The sequence below is a fragment of the Chiloscyllium plagiosum genome, chromosome 1 (genome assembly GCF_004010195.1).
Source record: "Chiloscyllium plagiosum isolate BGI_BamShark_2017 chromosome 1, ASM401019v2, whole genome shotgun sequence".
NCBI lineage: Eukaryota > Metazoa > Chordata > Chondrichthyes > Orectolobiformes > Hemiscylliidae > Chiloscyllium > Chiloscyllium plagiosum.
The window spans coordinates 86,850,873-86,870,224 of record NC_057710.1 but is presented as its reverse complement, the minus strand read 5'-3'; the positions used below and the strand labels follow the sequence as shown (position 1 = coordinate 86,870,224).

The 19,352-nt window shown below is 42.2% G+C and overlaps 1 protein-coding gene across 1 annotated transcript in view; it reads left to right on the top strand.

Annotated features, from left to right (window-relative positions):
- Positions 1-19,352, top strand: part of kita (KIT proto-oncogene, receptor tyrosine kinase a) — a 91,181-nt gene that overhangs the window by 59,186 nt on the left and 12,643 nt on the right. The window contains exons 14-20 of the mRNA XM_043690812.1: positions 2,007-2,160; positions 5,342-5,430; positions 9,114-9,241; positions 9,374-9,496; positions 9,975-10,086; positions 10,192-10,291; positions 17,776-17,881. Of these exons, the coding sequence (XP_043546747.1) occupies positions 2,007-2,160; positions 5,342-5,430; positions 9,114-9,241; positions 9,374-9,496; positions 9,975-10,086; positions 10,192-10,291; positions 17,776-17,881 (812 nt within the window). The remainder of the gene's footprint in view (positions 1-2,006; positions 2,161-5,341; positions 5,431-9,113; positions 9,242-9,373; positions 9,497-9,974; positions 10,087-10,191; positions 10,292-17,775; positions 17,882-19,352) is intronic.

The following is a 19,352-nucleotide window of genomic DNA, read 5'->3' as shown; positions in this document are numbered from 1 at the left end:
GGCGGTTGGAGGGGCAGGGCTCAAGGGCAATAACCTGCGCCGACCCATTGTAACAAACCTGACTGCCCCGGCCGACCCATTGTATTCACAAACCTGACTGCCCCGGCTGACCCATTGTATTCAATTAAGTGAGGACCATTGGGGTTCTGTCCTGGTGGCGGTTGGAGGGGCGGGGCTCAAGGGCGGAGGAGCGGGAAGTGGAAGAGATGCGGTGGAGGGCATCGTCGACTACGTCTGGCGGGAAATTGCGGTCCTTGAAGAAGGAGGCCATCTGGGTTGTACGGTTTTGGAACTGGTCCTCCTGGGAGCAGATGCGGCGGAGACAAAGGAATTGGGAATATGGGATGGCGTTTTTACAGGAGGCAGGGTGGGAGGAGGAGTAGTCCAGGTAGCTGTGGGAGTCGGTCGGTTTATAGTAAATGTCCGTGTCGATTGGTCACCCGAGATAGAAATGGAAAGGTCTAGGAAAGGGAGGGAGGATGACTATATCGGCGCTGCCTCATGCTCCCACGAGGAGGTTGAACATTTCATCCACTTTACCAACACCTTCCACCCCCACCTCAAATTCACCTGGACCATTTCAGGAGGACCAGTTCCAAAACCGTACAACCCAGATGGCCTCATTCTTCAAGGACCGCAATTTCCCGCCAGACGTAGTCGACCATGCCCTCCACCGCATCTCTTCCACTTCCCGCTCCTCCGCCCTTGAGCCCCGCCCCTCCAACCGCCACCAGGACAGAACCCCACTGGTCCTCACCTACCACGCCACCAATTTCCATGTACAACGTATCATCCGCCGTCATTTCCGCCACCTCCAAACGGACCCCACCACCAGGGATATATTTCCCTCCTCTCCCCCAGCAGCGTTCTGAAAAGACCACTCCCTCCGTGACTCCCTTGTGAGGTCCACACCCCCCACCAACCCAACCTCCACTCCCGGCACCTTACCCTGCAACTGCAAGAAATGCAAAACTTGCGCACACACATCCCCCCTTACTTCCCTCCAAGGCCCCAAGGGACACTTCCATATCCGCCACAAATTTACCTGCACCTCCACACTCATCATCTATTGCATCCGCTGCACCCGATGTGGCCTCCTCTATATTGGGGAGACAGGCCGCCTACTTGCGGAACGTTTCAGAGAACACCTCTGGGACACCCGGACCATAGCCCAACACTTTAACTCCCCCTCCCACTCCACCAAGGACATGCAGGTCCTTGGACTCCTCCATCGCCAGACAATGGCAACACGACCGTTGGAGGAAGAGCGCCTCATCTTCTGCCTGGGAACCCTCCAACCACAAGGGATGAACTCAGATTTCTCCAGTTTCCTCATTTCCCCTCCCCCCACCTTGTCTCAGTCAAATCCCATGAACTCAGCACCGCCTTCCTAACCTGCAATCTTCTTCCTGACCTCTCCGCCCCCACCCCACTCCGGCCTATCACCCTCACCTTGACCTCCCTCCACCTATCGCATTTCCAAAGCCCCTCCCCCAAGTCCCTCCTCCCTACCTTTTATCTTAGCCTGCTGGACACACTTTCCTCATTCCTGAAGAAGGGCTTATGCCCGAAACGTCGATTCTCCTGTTCCCTGGATGCTGCCTGACCTGCTGCGCTTTTGCAGCAACACATGTTTAGCTCTGATCTCCAGCATCTGCAGCCCTTACTTTCTCCTCGAAGATTCTGTGTCATAGCTCCGATTCCCTTTGTGTTACAGCTTTCAGTAGCTTTTCTTTATTTAAATAATATTCTATTCTTTTGTTCTACCTTCCAAAATGAACAACTTCGCATTTTTTCACATTATATTCCATTTGCCAACTTTTTACCCACTGACCTAACCTATCAATATCACTCTGTAATCTGTTTGAATCCCTCTCACAACCTGCCCTTCAATTATTTTTGTATCTTCTGCAAATAGGAGTTAGACAAATTCTGGGGACTTCAAATAATACTAAAGAATTTTCTGGGAATTATAAATTGACTTATATGCATTGATAATGTTCCAGGCCCAGTTCTGGTGATCACTGAGTACTGCTGTTTTGGTGACCTTCTGAACTTTCTGAGGAGGAAACGAGATTCATTTGTTTGGCCAGAACATAAAGAACAGGATATGGTGAAGACACAATATGAGAATGTTCCACGTCTGAGGGACCCTGAGAGGTAAAAAAGAAACTAACACTATGAATGTCTTTGACCTGTTATTGAAAGTGCACATTTTATTGCTGTCATCTACCATAATATTTTATTTACACTAACTGATATTCTAAAGAATCCTACGTATAAGTCCTTATGATAAAATGTGCTATTTTTTCAGGATGCCACATTGAATAGCCAAAATTTCAAAAATTTCCAGTCTCTGTATTCCATTTTATTCCCTTTTTGTTTCAAATGCTTTAATGTAGAGTTCAATGTTATTGTCTAAGGCTCGTGCACTGACAATAACATGTGTGGGCTCTAAAACTTGATTTGGTAGCAAGCAGGATATCTCAAACGTGACCCAACCTAATTTTGGACCAGATGAAAAGGCATCGATCCAAAATACTAACTCTGTTCTTCCTATCTTCACATATGAGGAGAATTTCACAGGCCTGCAGAAGGCAGGGCCGGGCTGTTTGAGGTTAATAAGATACAAACTCATCATTGAAGAACTTGTTTAAAGAGTGGGCTGTAGACTGAAGTGGGTACTGCAGATGCTGGAGATTAGAGTCAAGATTTGAGTGGTGCTGGAAAAGCACAGCAAGTCAGGCAGCATCCGAGCAGCAGGAAAATCGACATTTCGGGTAAAAGCCCTTTACCCGAGCAGTTAGCCCAGAAATGTGTTTCCTCCATCAATATAAACTTTCTCAAAATGTCCTTGACCAATACAGTGTAGGCTGCAAGGTCCCTGTCTTCCTCAGCACTGAACACAGTTCCTAACAGTGCTGCTAAAGTTACTGTTCCTCTGTCCTCTGATTGGACTGGCAGCTCTATTGGGCTGGAGGATAATCTGAATACAAGTGAGTTAATCTGTTTCGGGTGGAGGCAGAGAAAGGCAATTTATTATCTGAATGGAGACAAATTTCAGAGTGCTTTGGTGCAGAGGGCGCACTTGTGCATGAATCACAGAAAACTAGTATGCAGGTACTAGTAAGGGCAACAAATAGAACTTTGTTATTTATCACTAAAGGAATAGGGTATAAAAATAAGGAAGTGTTGCTGCAACTGTACTAGGTATTAGTGAATCATTCCTGGAGTATCCGGTTCATTTTTAGCCCCCTTATATGAGAAAAGTGTGGTTGCATTAGAGGCAGCCTAAGGGAGGTTCACAAGGTTGATTCCAGAGATGATGGGTTTGTCAGAACTTGAGCATTTTAGGCCTATATTCTCCAGAGTTTAGAAGTATGAGAGGAGATCTAATTGAGGCATATAGGGTATTAAAGGTGTTATGCAGTTGTAAGTGTGTACTGTACCTTTAGGAGAGAGTGAAAGCTGGCAAGGACTTAACAAGCACAGATTGTACTGAAAAATTTAAAAATGTAACATTTAGCAGTGAAACAAATAGCTGAGCTGAGTTGTAATGGTACACAACAAATTTGAATTTGGCCAATCAATTTAAATTATACCAAAATTCAATCGAATTTGAATTTTACTATTTTGACAACATCAAACCAATGAGACGATCTGATGTTTTGGGATATAAAAATCGGGCATTTTGAACGGTTAGCCAGAGTGGCAAAGAGCACCAATAAACACAGACTGTTCACAGAACCACTTTCTGTAAGGTACCTGTGTAGCAGAAGACCGAAGACCCAGAAAAATCTACATAGGAAGATGCAGAGGAGAATCGACACAGCTGACTGGTTTTGAAATTTGAATTCTTTTGTAAAACCTAATCAGGGGGTTTTATTAAATCAATATAGTGTTGCAGAGTGGGAGGCCGATAAATAGTTCAGACAAAGGAGGATTACAATGTAGATAGTTGTTGTTTAATGTTCTCTTTTTTTGATTGGAGTTAAAGAACAAATTGTTAATCTTTCTTTATATAGTTGGATTTGGTAGTTTTTTGTCACTCATGCTTTTACAGATTACGAGGTGAGCTTGTCTGTGCATCTGGTTTAACTTAGCAGAAGGGTTTACCCCATGTCATAACAAAGGGAATTGACAAAATAGATGTAGAGAGGATAATTTACCATGTGGGCAATCAGGATCAATCGAGGTCATTATTTCAGGGTAAGGGGTGGCAGATTGAAACAGAGATGAGGAAAAATGACTTCTCTCAAAGTGTCCTAAATCTGTGGAAGTCATGATCCCAGAGTGTAATGGATGCCAGGATATTGAGCATATTTAGGGAGGAGATAGATTTTTAATTAGTCATGCATTAAAGTGTAATGTAAAGAGGAAAATAGTGTTGAGTTGAGATGAGACCAGCCATGATTGTATTGAATGGTGGAGTAGGCTTGAGGGTCTAAATTACTTACTCCTGCTCCTAGTTCTTTTGTTCATATCTCCTACAGTTGCTGGTTAATTAAGTGGCAGCTTATTCATAAGCTACACCAGGTGAATGTCCTGTTGACCAACCAGAATTTGCTGTGCATTTCCAGCTGCTGCTGGGACTCTGACCTCTCATGGAAAATTCTGTCCATGCTTCCTGTCCTGCAGATCGCTTTCCAGTGTTTATTTGTTTTTATTTCTAATTTTGGGTTGGCTATTTTTCAGGCATTCCGGTGATAGATGATGTTGGTTACTGAATTTGGACATCTATTCTATATGAACAGATAAAACAGATTTAAATAGAGGTTCATGAGAAAGAATTGTTCCAGTAACTATTGGTTACAAGAATTCCAGTAAAAATTGTTGTTGCTCACTTACATGCTTCAGTGCCTTTTTATAAAAGTATCCTTTGTGATTGGAGTGGGCCATTCTATTGTGCACATAATGATATGTAACCTCACAATTAAATCATTTTCCAGGCAAAATATTGTAGGTACTACCAACCTAATTGCATTCACTTCTAAAGCATAGTTATCTTGCTGTCATAAAGCAATCTGTTTTCTTTGTCCATTTGGCATTGCACTTCAATAACCCCTGCCAGCCCATCTTTCAACATTTTTTCTTCAGTAAATCATCAATCATAGATCACTAGAATTTTAATGAACTGCACATTAGTTACCTCCTTATTTACAGTCTTATTCATAGTGTGCAGACTAGCTCATGGACATTTTTGGATGTCAGACAAGCTATTGCATATGATAACAAAACTCAAGAGATTCTATCTGCTTGAAAACAAAACGATTATTGATTTGCTTCACCAGTTGCTAGAAATTAATAACAATGTTTTATTTCACTTGATTTCTTGCTACAGCAATGGTTCTGGATCATATATGGAAATGAAGCCAAGTTGCACAGCATTGCCACAGAACCATGTAGACAAAAGAAAATCCCCAAGCAAGGGTAAGGTGTGTGTGAATGTGCAGAACATAATAAGTCAGTAGATACATGCATGAAGTCTCATTCAGAGAAAGAAAATTGTTTACATACAATGCAAGGTTCCTGATTAGAGGATGTGCTTACTCAGTTGTCTTGCTACAGGCGTTGCCACAATGGAAGGAAATCTCAGTAAATAGAGATATGAATGCAGGATCATCAGAGATACACTAGGACTGGAACGTGACCTGCTTTTCATCACTCACCACTGCTTGCTTTAACTTTCAGAACGTTCCAGCAGAATCTGTCCAAATACTGGCAGGAATAATGAATGTTAGTGATGGAGTCATATCATGCAGTACAATTTCTATGGTTAGAACCGTAGCAATATTGAATGCAAGGCATGTTCCTGGCAGACTCAGCACCGCCTTCTTGACCTGCAATCTTCTTCCCGACCTCTCCGCCCCCACCCCCTCTCCGGCCTATCACCTTAACCTCCTTCCACCTATCGCATTCCCAACGCCCCTCCCCCAAGTCCCTCCTCCCTACCTTTTATCTTAGCCTGCTTGGCACACCCTCCTCATTCCTGAAGAAGGGCTTATGCCCGAAACTTCGATTCTCCTTCTCCTTTGATGTTGCCTGACCTGCTGCGCTTTTCCAGCAACACATTTTTAAGCTCTGATCCCCAGCATCTGCAGTCCTCACTTTCTCCATGATCCTGGCACCCAGTATTTCAGAGATGATTTAAATGTTGAATATTTTCCTAAAGAACTGTGTAGAATCTGTTCCATGAAGTTGTTGAATTATTTTCAAAGATCACCAACTTTGCTTCAGCACACCCACTGGCAACTAACCATATCCAACTGTTAGAGTACCTGAAACCGACAGCTGCCATTTGCCTGCCATTCCAGGCTGCTGACAGATAGGAAAACTGCTAGAATTGTGGCGAACTGGCATGAGAGGGGAGTAGAGCGGGAGTGGATCCTGATCTCATTAAAACAGAAAATCTCATCTTCCAACTCAAGGCCTTACTCAATCTTTGAAGGATTTTAGTTCAAAAGAGAAAAATATAAATGTTAATGTAGAAAATATGCCACATAATTTGCACTCAGGAAACTCCCACAAACAGCAAATTTATAATGACATGATAATCTGTTTTTGTTGTGGGATATATTTGGACCAGGACACCAGGAAGAACTCCTTACTCTTCTTCAAAATAATGCCATGGATGTTTTGAACAATATGCAGGCAAACCTGATCTTAGTTTAATATTTTTACCTGTGCTATACACCTCCAACAGTGCAGCATTCCCTTGGTACCCCATTGAAGTGTTAGGCTTGAATTTTTATTCAAACCCTGGAGTGGCCTCAACCACCAGAACCTATTGATTCACAGGCAAATATGCTATTTATTAAGTCACAGCTGGTGCATCAACTGTAACTATCTAATAGCTTGTTGCAACAAGTGGAAGTGGCTTGAAAACTTTAAACTTTATGTTGATGCTTCTGCTGCACTTACATAGCTGCAACACTGACCTTCCTTTTCCATGTTGCAATTGTGAGCTGAAAGTCGAGTTTGACAGTATGGATTGTCATTGCATGCGGGTAAATAATGTTTTCTTTGAAACTGATATTGGAAGCTCTCAAAGAATAATCAAATGCTGTAATTTGAGTTTGTAAACATGCAAAGGATTTATTTGGATCGAATTACATCTACATGGCATGCAAACTGTCATTTTAAATTGAAGAGTTATGTAGAGAAAGTATATTAGGAAAGCATGCAAAGAGCTGACATTTGCATGTATTTGAATTGTAAATGAGTGGATTTCACTGTTTTCATTATTTTATGCTGCAAAAGCTTATATAAGTTATATTAGTTGCCATGCTGCTTATGTTATCATGGTAACTATACTGTCAGAGGAAAGGAGCCACTGTTAAGCAAGGAATTTCTGGAAGGAAGTTGACTAGATTCCCTACAGTGTGGAAACAGGCCCTTCGGCCCAACAAGTCCACACCGACCCTCCGAAGAGTAACCCACACAGATTAATTTTCCCCGACATTTACCCCTGACTAATGCTTCTAATACTATGGCCAATTCACCTGACCTGCACATCTTGTGAAATGTGGGAGGAAACCAGAGCACCCGGAGGAAATCCACGCAAGCACTGGGAGAATGTGCAAATCGAACCTGGGTCCCTGGTGCTCCGAGACAGCAGTGCTAACCACTGAGCCACAGTGCCACCTCAAATATAAAGTCACCATAGTCTTATTAGACCATAAGGCTGCTCTCTCATTGGAGAGAGACCACTGGCGGTTGCTCAACCAGAAGGTCACCACATCTCAGGTGAGGGGAAGAGGTTGAGAGTCTTTCATAGTCAATGAGGGAATTGAACCCAAGCTGTTGTCACCACTCTGCAGCACAAACCAGCAATCCAGCTAACTGAGGTTTAAGAAAGTTTGCTGATGTCTCCAAAATTGGAAGTGTAGTGAACAGCGAAGAAGGTTACTTCAGATTACAATGGGATCTTGATCAGATGAGTCAATGAGCTGAGGAATGACAGATGGAGTTTAATTTAGATAAATGTGAGTTGCTGCATTTTGGAAAGGCAAATCAGGGCAGGCCTTATGCACTTAATGGTAAAGTCCGAGAGAGTGTTGCTGAACAAAGAGACCTTAGAGTGCAGGTTCATAGTTGCTTGAAAGTGGAGTTGCAGGTAGATCGGATAGTGATGCAGGTATTTCATATGCTTTCCTTTATTGGTTAGAACATTGAGTACAGGAGTTGGAAGGTCATGTTGTGGCTGTACAGGACATTGGTAAGGCCACTGTTGGAATATTGCGTGGATTTCTGGGCTCCCTCCTATCGGAGGGATATTGTGATACTTGAAAGGGTCAGAAACGATTTACAAGGATGTTGCCAGGGTTGGAGAGTTTGAGCTGTAGGGATAGGCTGAATGGGCTGGGCCTGTTTTCCCTGGAGTGTCGGAAGCTGAGGGGTGACCTTATAGACGTTTATGAAATGGTGAGGGGCATGGATAGAATAAATATACAAGGTCTTTTCCCTGCATTGGCAGAAGTCCAGAACTAGAGGGCGTAGGTTTAGGGTGAGAGGGGAAAGGTATAAAAGGGACCTAGGGGGCAACTTTTTCACATAGGGTGGTACGTGTGTGGAATGAGCTGCCAGAGAAAGTGGTGGAGGCTGGTACAATTACAACATTTAAGCATCTGGATGGGTATATGAATAGGAAGGGTTGAAAGGGATATGGGTCAAGTATTGGCAAATGAGAGTAAACTAATTTAGGATATCTGGTCAGCATGGATGAGTTGGACTGAAGGGTCTGTTTCTGTGTTGTGCATCTTTATTACTCACAATGATATTCATGTTGTGGAAAATTCTGGCTTGCCCAGAGACTTTGTTCGTTCTCGGACCCTTCAAGTACAGCTGTGTGATATGATGGACATTGTTCTAATCTATCCTTTATACCTGACCGTTCAACAGTATATAGAAGATTTCATTGGCAGTAAAAGCACTTTGGGATTCCCTGATGTCACAAGAGACAGTAAATAAATTGAACAAGTACAGTTTTTCCATTTGCACCAAAAATTAAGACCATTTGTTTAAAAAAAAAACTGTAAATTAATGCAAGCTATATTTTCATTTTTGCATTTTAATGATCATTTTCAATTAATGTCAAATATTTTGTTGGTTAGAATCATACAGTGATAAGGAAAACAACAATGATGTCACTGAAGAGTATAACTTGGCTTTGGAAATTGAAGATCTTCTCATCTTTTCTTATCAAGTTGCAAAGGGAATGAACTTCCTTTCTTCTAAGAATGTAAGCTTACATTATTGAACAAACTTGGTGATGACCATTTCAGATTCATTATTCTATTAAGTGTAAATATGAATGATATAATTGTTATAAATTACATATGTTGTATTAAATTACATATTTCACTTGTTACAGTGCATTCACAGAGACTTGGCAGCAAGGAATATTCTTCTAACCAATGGACAAATTGCAAAAATATGTGATTTTGGTCTGGCTCGAGATATCAGGAATGATTCCAACTATGTGGTGAAAGGCAATGTAAGTCATTCTGGAGGGTTAACCACTGGTGTCTGAGACACAACCAACAGGAACTCTGGCATGTGCAGCACTAGACCATCAGAACATCCAAAATGTAACTGTGGTAACACAACCACACATCAGCTCCTGACCACCGAGAACTCAGACAGAAGTCCGCACTGGACTAGCAGGGATTCAAACACATATCATAGCAATATCCCATGAGCTGCTTGTTGGCAGTACTGTTCTTGCTCAACACGTTCTCCCTATCTCTCCTTTGCAAAGCATCCTGATACCTCTGCAATACTCATTCAAATGGCATGATTGTAACCAGCATATCAATTTGGCCATTGATCTCCGGAATATTTCACACTCCATATGACAAGGCATCACTACATGAATAATCAGACAGTTAGATTTATTTTGTGTAGATGGTCTTAAAAATAAGTTCATTACATACTGAGGATCGCGGTTAGTTAAACCATCTTTTTAAATCCAGGCTCGTCTCCCTGTGAAATGGATGGCTCCAGAGAGTATTTTTGACTGTGTGTACACATTTGAGAGTGATGTCTGGTCTTATGGCATTTTATTATGGGAAATTTTCTCATTAGGTAAGATTGCATCCCTTTTGCCTTTTCATTATAGTACTAATTGCTTTAATTGTATATACTTGTATAGAAGTCTGTAATGAATGGTTTCACATTCTTTCAATATAGGGAGCAGCCCTTATCCTGGTATTCCTGTGGACAACAAGTTCTATAAAATGATCAAGGAAGGGTACCGGATGTTGAGTCCTGAACTTGCACCAACTGAATTGTAAGTAAGCGATTTTCTCTAATTGGTTACAGCACAAGCAGCCTTTAATTTTGGGAATATCCTTTTGCTGCATGTAAGGGCCAGCACAGCTTGATATCTTGCCAGGCTTGCAACAGTAACCGTTATCCAGTTTAGCAGTTCATTGTCAATAAGCCAAAGGAAGCACACGTGTGATGCTTATTATTTGTGTTGCAGATTAGCTCTTTTGTTGAGGGGATGTGACGTCATGGTGTTTTACATCATTTCAGGTGTTACGACCTCATTCTGCAGCCAGCTGTCAGTTTCAACAAAAGCAGAGTTCATTATGAGTTGTGTGTGTGATTTTTCTGACCACTTGTAGTAAATCATTTTCCTCTTGCTTGTATTTCCTTGTGATCGTTATGAATGGAGGCAAATGTCCATCCAAACCAATTGCTAACTTGTTCAACCATCTAATTTTAGATATTTTCAAATTGATCTGTTCAGATCTAAATCTATATAATGTAATTTTTTTTATCACAGTGAGCTGCTTAATAAATGTGATGCAGTATGACCATTTCAATGTTAATTTGGTTCAGTGATAGGCTGTCTAACTTAAAAAGTTATGGTTTAAACTCTGCTCCAGAACTTGAGGATATTAATCAGTGTAGTAGTGAAGATTGCTGTTATTGGAGTCAAATCTGCTCTTATAATATGATGTAGAGGTGCTGGTGTTAGACTGGGGTGGGCAAAGTCAGAAGTCACTTGACACCAGGTTATAGTCCAACACGTTTATTTGAAATCACAAGCTTTTGAAGCACTGCTCTTTTGTCAGGTGAAGTGGAGAGAAGTGCACAGGCACAGAATTTATAGGTGGAAAGATTATTGCAAGATAATTCTAGGTAATTAACAGTATCAAAAGATAGTACAGGTAGACAATCCTTTATCCAAAACCCTCGGGACCAGCTGCCTTTCAGATTTCAGAATTTTTCGGATACAGGATTAAATGACATTTTCATAGTAAAAAAATTACTGAACAGCGGACCAACCTGTGTTTACTATGAGCACTGAGACAGAATTGACACCTGCCAGTGCCAGGCCATGCCGTTATGTCACATCTGAGTGATGTGGGTCGAGTGGGTGTGGAGTTGTGTTAACTGTTTGCACTTGAAACAACCTTGTTAATGAGAAAAAAAACTTCAGATTTGGGAGCTTTTTGAATTTCGGAATTTCGGATAAAGGATTATCTACCGGTACAAATGATATGAATGGGGTAAAAACAATGCAGATGCTGGAAACCAGATTCTGGATTAGTGGTGCTGGAAGAGCGCAGCAGTTCAGGCAGCATCCGAGGAACAGCGAAATCGACGTTTCGGGCAAAAGCCCTCCATCAGAACGGAGTGTCAACAGAAATGTCAGATGGTGTGAGTGAAGTGTCAACAGCTGAATAACAAGTGAAGGGATGACCAATGCATCAATTAATTAAGGCTGAGAGATAATTATGAAAAATAAAAAAAAAAGATGTTACGAGAGACAAAAGCTTGTGATTTCAAATCGACCTGTTGGACAATAACCTGGTGCTGTGTGACATCTGACATAATATGCTCCTCTCTGTTCAATTGTATTCAAAAGGCAGCAGGTAAGACTCATCCATTATCATCACTCACAGACACTCCTGAACAAATGCCACTAAAGCAGATTAGCTATCCAAATTTGCTGCTACATTTACCTTTTTAGCAAGTGAATATACTTCAAAATAATTAATTGACAATTTGAAATGCTATAAAACTTGAAAGGTTATTTTAAACTAAACAGAATTACAGTTGAATAAAATTCATTATTGGATATAAATATTCCCCTTCTCTTTGCTTAAAACTAACATTGATGAATTCGAGTTAATTATTCGTAGAGCAAAATATTTGAAGAACTAAAGGAGACACATTTGATTCTCCAAAAGGGATGCGTGGGAAATCAATGATTTTGAAAATGTGCAGAAGTAACTGGGCTGTTGTCACGGGTGACTTTAACTTCCCTAATATTGATTGGAATCTCCTTAGTTCAAATAGTTTGGATGGAGAAATTTTTGTCAGGTGTGTCCAAGAAGGGCTCCTGACGCAATATCTAGATAGGCCGATTAGAGGGGAGGCCATATTTGGATTTGGCAATGAATGACACCAGGTGTGAGATCTCTCGGTTGGAGAGTATTTCGGAGATAGTGATCTTTATAAACTCATGGAGAAGGATAAGAGCAGACAGTAAGGGAAAATATTTACTTTGTGGAGGAGGAAGTACAATGCTATTAGGCAGAAACAAGGGCGACTAAATTGGGAACAGGTATTCTCAGGGAAATTCATGACAGAAATGTGGAGGTTGTTTGGGAAGGACTTGCTGATAGTGCTGGACAGGTTTGTCCCACTGAGGCAAGGAAGGGATGGGAGATTGAAAGAACCTTGGGTGAGAAGGGATGTGGAACATCTAGTCAAGAGGAAGAAGGAAGCTTACTTAAGGTTGAGGAGCAAGGATCAGACAGGGCTTTAGACGGTTACAAAGTAGTCAGGAAGGAACTGAAGAAGGGACTTAGGAGAGCTAGGAGGGGGCATGACAAAGCTTTAGTGGATAGGATTAAGGAAAACCCTAAGGCATTCTACACTTATGTAAGGAACAAGTCGCTGGCTTAGAGTGAGGGTAGGGCTGATCAGGGATAGTGTTGAGAACTTGTGTCTGGAGTCGGAGGAGGTAGGGGAGGCCCTTAATAAAGGAGGTGAGGGTGATAGGCCAGAGAGGGGGTGGGGGCGGAAAGGTCGGGAAGACCTGTAATCTTCTTCCCGACCTCTCCGCCCCCACCTCCTCTCCGGCCTATCACCCTAACCCTCACCTTCTTCAACCTATCGTATTCCCAGCACCCCTCCCCCAAATTCCCTCCCCCCTACCTTTTTATCTCAGCCCGCTTGGCACACCAGCCTTATTCCTGAAGAAGGGCTTATGCCCGAAACGTCGATTCTCCTGCTCCTTGGATGCTGCCTGGCCTGCTGTGTTTTTTCAACACCACACTTTTCAACTCTGGTCTCCAGCATGTGCAGTCCTCACTTTCTCCTAGTACAACTGAACTAGCCTCAGTGCAATGGGCTCTCGCTGCACTTTCCAGACTAATCTTAATAACACAGGTGGGATGATGTCTCAATGGTTTTATCACTATGCTGTTATTCCCAGGTAATGTTCTGGGGACCTGTGTTCAAATCTCACTGAGGGCTGATGTTGCAATCTGAATCAATCAAAATCTGGAATTAAGAGACGAATGATTTGTCAGAAAAACTAATCTAGTTCACTAATGTCCTTCAGGGAAGGAAACTGCTGTGTGACTCCAGACCCATTTTAATGTGGTTGGCTCTTGATTACTGCCTAAAATGGACTTGAAAGCCTCTCGGTTGTATTAATTGCTACATAAATTGGAAAAAGATAAGAAATTGGGCCAACCTATTTGCATTGACCAAGGCAAAGAAAATGATAAATGCAAGCACAGCCCCATGCAACATTCTCCTTAGGTCACAGAAATATACAAACATGGAAAATAGGTGCAGGAGTAGGCCATTCAGCCCTTTGAGCTTGCACCACCATTCGATATGATCATGGCTGATCCATGCAATCTCAGTATCCCATTCCTGCCCTCTCCCCATACCCTTGATCCCTTTAGCTGCAAAGGCCATGTCCAGTTCCCTCATGAACGTGTCTAGTGAACTGGTCCCAACAGCTTTCTGTGGTAGAAAATCCCACAGGTTCACAACTCTGAGTGAAGAAATTTCTTCCTCAACTCAGTCCTGAATGGCTTACCCTTGATTCTTAGTTCTGGACTTCTCTACATCAGGAACATTCTTCCCACATCTATGTACAGTGCCCATGAAGTCTCATGGTACCAGGTTAAACATGGGCAAGTAAACCTCCTGCTGATTACCACATACTGTCCTCCCTTGACTGATAAATCAGTATCCTCCATGTTGAATAACACTGGGAGGAAGCACTGATGTTGACAAAATGTACTGTGGATGGGGGTTTTCAATGCTTATCATCAAGAAAGACTTGGCAATGCTATTGATTGCGCTGGTCGGGTCTTAAAGGACTTTGTTGCTTTACTAAGTCTGCAGCAGATGGTGAGGGAACTGGCAAGAGGGAAAAATACACTTCACCTCATCCTTACCAATGTACCAGGTTCCGATGCATCTGTCCATGACATTATCGGTAAGAGTGACCACTGCACAGTCCTGGTGGAGACAAAGTCTTGCCTGCACATTGAGAATAACCTAAAAATGAGCCATAAATCTGCTGAAGCTACACCACAGGACTACTTGCATGTCAAATAGTCTAAGTGATAGAACGAGTTAAACAATTCCACAACCGATGGATCAAATCAGTCTTTGCAATCCTGTTACACCAAGTTGTGAATGGCAGACAATAAAACAACTGAGGAGGCTCCATAGATATCCCCATCTTCAGTGATGGAAGAGCCCAGCACTTCAGTGCAAAAGATAAGGCTGAAGCATTTGCAAAAGTCTTTAGCCAGAAGTGCAGAGTGGATGATCCATCTCAGCCTCCTCCCGTGGTCCCAGCATCACAGTCTTCAGCCAATTCAATTCACTCCATGGGGTGGCAAAAAGTGATTGAAGGCACTGGATACTGCAAAGGCTATGGGTCCAGACAACACTCTAGCAATAGTACCTAAAACTTGTGCTCCAGAACTTGGGACAACCTCGCCAAGCTGTTTCAGTACAGTTACAATACTGGCATATGCCCTTCAGTGTGGAAAATTGCCCAGGCATGTCCTGTATACAAAATGCAAGACAAATCCAACCTGGCCAATTACCGCTCCTCTCAATTATCAGTAAAGTGATGGAAGGTGTCATCAACAGTGCCATCAAGCAGCACCTGCTCAGCAGTAACCTGCTCAGTGATGCCCAGTTTGGGTTCTGCCGGGACCACTCAGCTCCTGACATCATTACAGCCTTGGTTCAAACATGGACAAAAGAGCTGAGTTCCAAAGGTGAGGTGAGAGTGACAACCACATCAAGGCAGCATTTGACCAAGGATGGCATCAAGCAGCTTAGCAAAACTGGAATCAATGAGTCTCGGGGACAAACTCTTTGGTGGTTGGAATCATACCTGACACATCGGAAGGTAGCTGTGGTTATTGGAGGTCAGTCTTCTCAGCTCCAGGACATCTCTGCAGAAGTTCCTCAGGGTAGTGTCCTAGGCCCAACCATCTTCAGCTGCTTCATCAATGACCTTCTATTCAACATAAGGTCAGAAATGAAGATGTTCACTAATGATTGCTCAATGTTCAGCACTATTTGCGACTCCTCAGATACTGAAGCTGTACATGTCAAAATGCAGCAAGATCTGGACAATATCCAGGCTTGGGCTGACAAGTGGCAAGTAACATTCATAGCACACAAACACCAGACAAGGACCATCTTCAATAAAAGAGAACCTAACTGTCACCCCTTTATATTCAAATTGCATTAAAATCATTAAAATCCCATTATCAATACCCTGGGATTTCCCACTGACCAGAAAATGAACTGGACTATATAAATGCAATGGCTGCAAGAGCAGGTCAGAGGCTAGAAAAACTGTGGTGAGTAACTCACCTCCTGACTCCCCACAGCCTGCCCATTATCGACAAGGCACAAGTTAGGAGTGTGGTGGAATATGGAATACTCCCCACTTGCCTGAATGAGTGCAGGACAAAGCATCATCCAGGACAAAGCAGCCCACTTGATTGGCATCACATCCACCAACATCCACTCCCTCCACCATTGGATTTTGCAGCAGCATGTGCCATCTAAAAGATGCACTGCAGAAATTCACCAAGGCGCCGTGGATAGCACCTTCCAAACTCACTTCCAGCTGAAAGGACAAGGGCAGCAGATGCATGGGAACAGCACCATCTGTAAGTTCTGTCCAGGGCACTCACCATCCAGACTTGAAAGTATATTGCCATTCCACCACTGTCACTCAAAATCCTGGAACAACCTGAAGTATTGTGGATCTACTCACAGCAGATAGACTGCAGTAGTTCAAGAAGGCTCCTCACCACCATCTTCTCAAGGACAACACAGATGGATAGTAAATACTGGCCCAGCCAGCGACACCCATATCCCATGAATGAATAAAAAAAAGGTTGTCCATGAACTTCCCAGCTTCACAAATGCATGATATGGATTCTAGCTGCTTGTCAAGTTCTGAAGCCCATATTGCACTAAACATTGGTTGTCTTACATGATAAATTAACAAAATGACTTCAGTTTTTTTGGAATCTATGGAGTGTATAGCATACCCAATAGGGTTTAGAAGAATGAGAAATGATCTCATTGAAATATGTTGGCTTGTTAAGGGACTTGACAAGTGAATGCTGAGAGAATATTTTATTCGTAGGAGGGTTTAGGATCAGAGGGCATAGTCTCAAAATAAAAGAGCCACCAACATAAGACTGAGATGAGGCAGTTTTTCTTCTGTCAGAGGTTTGAGAGTGTTAAGAATTTCTTGTTACAGAGAGCTGTGGGGGCAGAGTCTTTATGTGTACGTAAGACTGAAATAGATAGATAGTTTCTTGGCCAGTTGGAGAATCAAGGGTTACAGGGAAAAGGTGGGAAAGTGGATGTGAGGAATGTCGAATAACCAGAATCCTATTGAATGATGGAGCAGACTTGAGGGGCCAAATTATCTACTCCTACTCCTATTTATTGCAATCATATAGTGTCGTCTTACTTTATTAATTAGTTAGTTATGATCAGTTACCTTAAATTAAATTAGAACTCAATTTAAAAGATCCACATTCCATCTGACTACTTTCCCTAAAAAAGAAACCTTTGTGATAGGGTTGACAGGACAAGCATAGAAAACATTTTACATTTTTTAAGCAAACATAAAGACATCAAATGCAAGTCATAACCATTAACCAAAAAGGGAATTCTAGAGAAACGCCTTTATCCAAAGAATGATAAAATAGTGGACCCCCTACCACGAGGAGTAATTGAGTTAAGTATTATCGATGTTTGTAAGGAGAAGCTAGATAAGCATGTGAGGGAGTAGAGAGTAAGAAAGATATGCTGAGAAGGTTAGGTGAAGAGGGATGGGAGAAGCCTCGTGTAGATCATACATGCCACCTCAGAATTGTTGAAACAATGGACTATTTCTGTGCTGTAGACTAAATCTAATTCAATAAACTCTTAGGACAGGCCTCCTTTTGGCAAATAGTAAACTGATGAAATTAGAAAAATGGGAGAGAAAATATAGTCTTATAAAATCATGCTAAAGAATTTCATCCTAAAATGAAACCAGATCCCCTTTGACCTTTCTCAGGGGTCAATTTTCAGTTGTAATTGTTTTTTGTCTCATTTAACATCTAAAAGAATGAAAAGAATACACATTTTCATTAGGTCCTGTTGAAAACCATTGGGTTACACCCAGCTACTTTCATGTAATTGTCTTCCGTGTAATATTGCCATTCACTGAACAATGTTTCAATCCCAAAGGTATGAGATCATGAAGGCTTGCTGGGATGCTGATGCTTTAAGAAGACCCACATTTGAGCAAGTCGTGGAGATGATTGAAGAGCAGCTTTCAGAGCCCTCCAAACATGTAAGCAACTGACAGTGTGTGACTCCTAGCAGTGTTGTTGCTGCAATATGTGTGGGCAGATATGACCGAGAGTGGTTGGTTATTTCCTCAATATGGTAGTTGCAAGATAAGTTATATCCAGCCGCAGCCTGTTTGAGTAACGCTTGCCATCAGCAGTAAATTAAAGTTACAATTTCTAATAGGGGAAACACAGCTTAAATATCAACAGAACAAAAACTGGTAAAAATTCATTGTCAACCAATAGCCCGAGATAATTGAGGGCTTCTAATTTTCAACGGCTATGAAAATAACTTGACTTTCTCCTCCCAGATTCTGAAAGCTATCTTGCTTTTTGCCTGTGGCTACTGATTTAAGCACAGCAATCATGTCAATATCAGACTGAAGGAAAATCTTGAGCTTATGAATAAGTAATGTATAACAAGCTTACTTGAGATAGATGGCCCAGAGTTAACTTGAAGGTGATTCCCAGGTCAAGGAAGTTGCTGGGGGGGGGATTGTGGTTGCATTATGTCAGTAAATTCCAAAAGTCAACTTAGTGGGTCAAAATCTTCAAACTCAAAACAGAATTGAAGCAATTTGACCTTTAGAACTGAGTTTTGTTGAGACAGCAGATGGTCAGCTGCTGTGGCCAAATGCATCTGTAAGATCCCACTCCTATAACCAGCAGAACTCAGGGTGCCATATTGCTGGCAATGGGCATTCAAGTGGCTGCTGCTGGGGCTGCAGCTCCATTTAAGGTTGGTCTGAAATGACTCTGAACTTGCCCCCGAGGTAGCTCAATTTGCCACTTGTTGGACTTGATCCAACAATCTTCTTGCTACTAGCAACATGGCATAGAGGCAGCAAGACATCAGGCACCGTGCCAATATGATCCTGTGGCATTTTGCCAGCCCTTCTGCCCCAAGCTACTGACAAAAGGCCCAAAATAAAATCCAGTGCTGGATTTTCATGTCCATAAACTGCACAAATGACGTGATCTCAACTTTGTTCAAGTAAACAGCATACAAATGGAAATTGGATGTTTCAATGATGAATGCTGCACATGGTTCACTGTCAACCCTACAATCTTTTGGAAATTTGCATGCTGGAGCAAGCTGCAGGTAGCATATTTTCATAGTTGTGTGAGGAACAACATGACTGTCACCAAGCAGGTGGGTGAGGAGATTGTTGAGCAGCAGGAACATTGTCTCCAGGTTATTTTTAAAAAATTCATATCTGGTATATGGCGTCACTGGCTGGGCTGGCATTTATTCCCTTTGAGTTACCATTGAGAAGGTGATGGTGAGTTGCATTCTTGAACTGCTGCAGTCCATTTGATGTGAATAGACCCACAATGCTGTTAGAGAGAAGTTCCAGGATTTTGACCCAGCAACAGTGAAGAAACAGCAATATATTTCCAAGTCAAGATGGTGAGTGTCATTCAGAAGAATCTACAAGTGGTGGTGTTCCCATGCATCTGCTGCCCTCATCC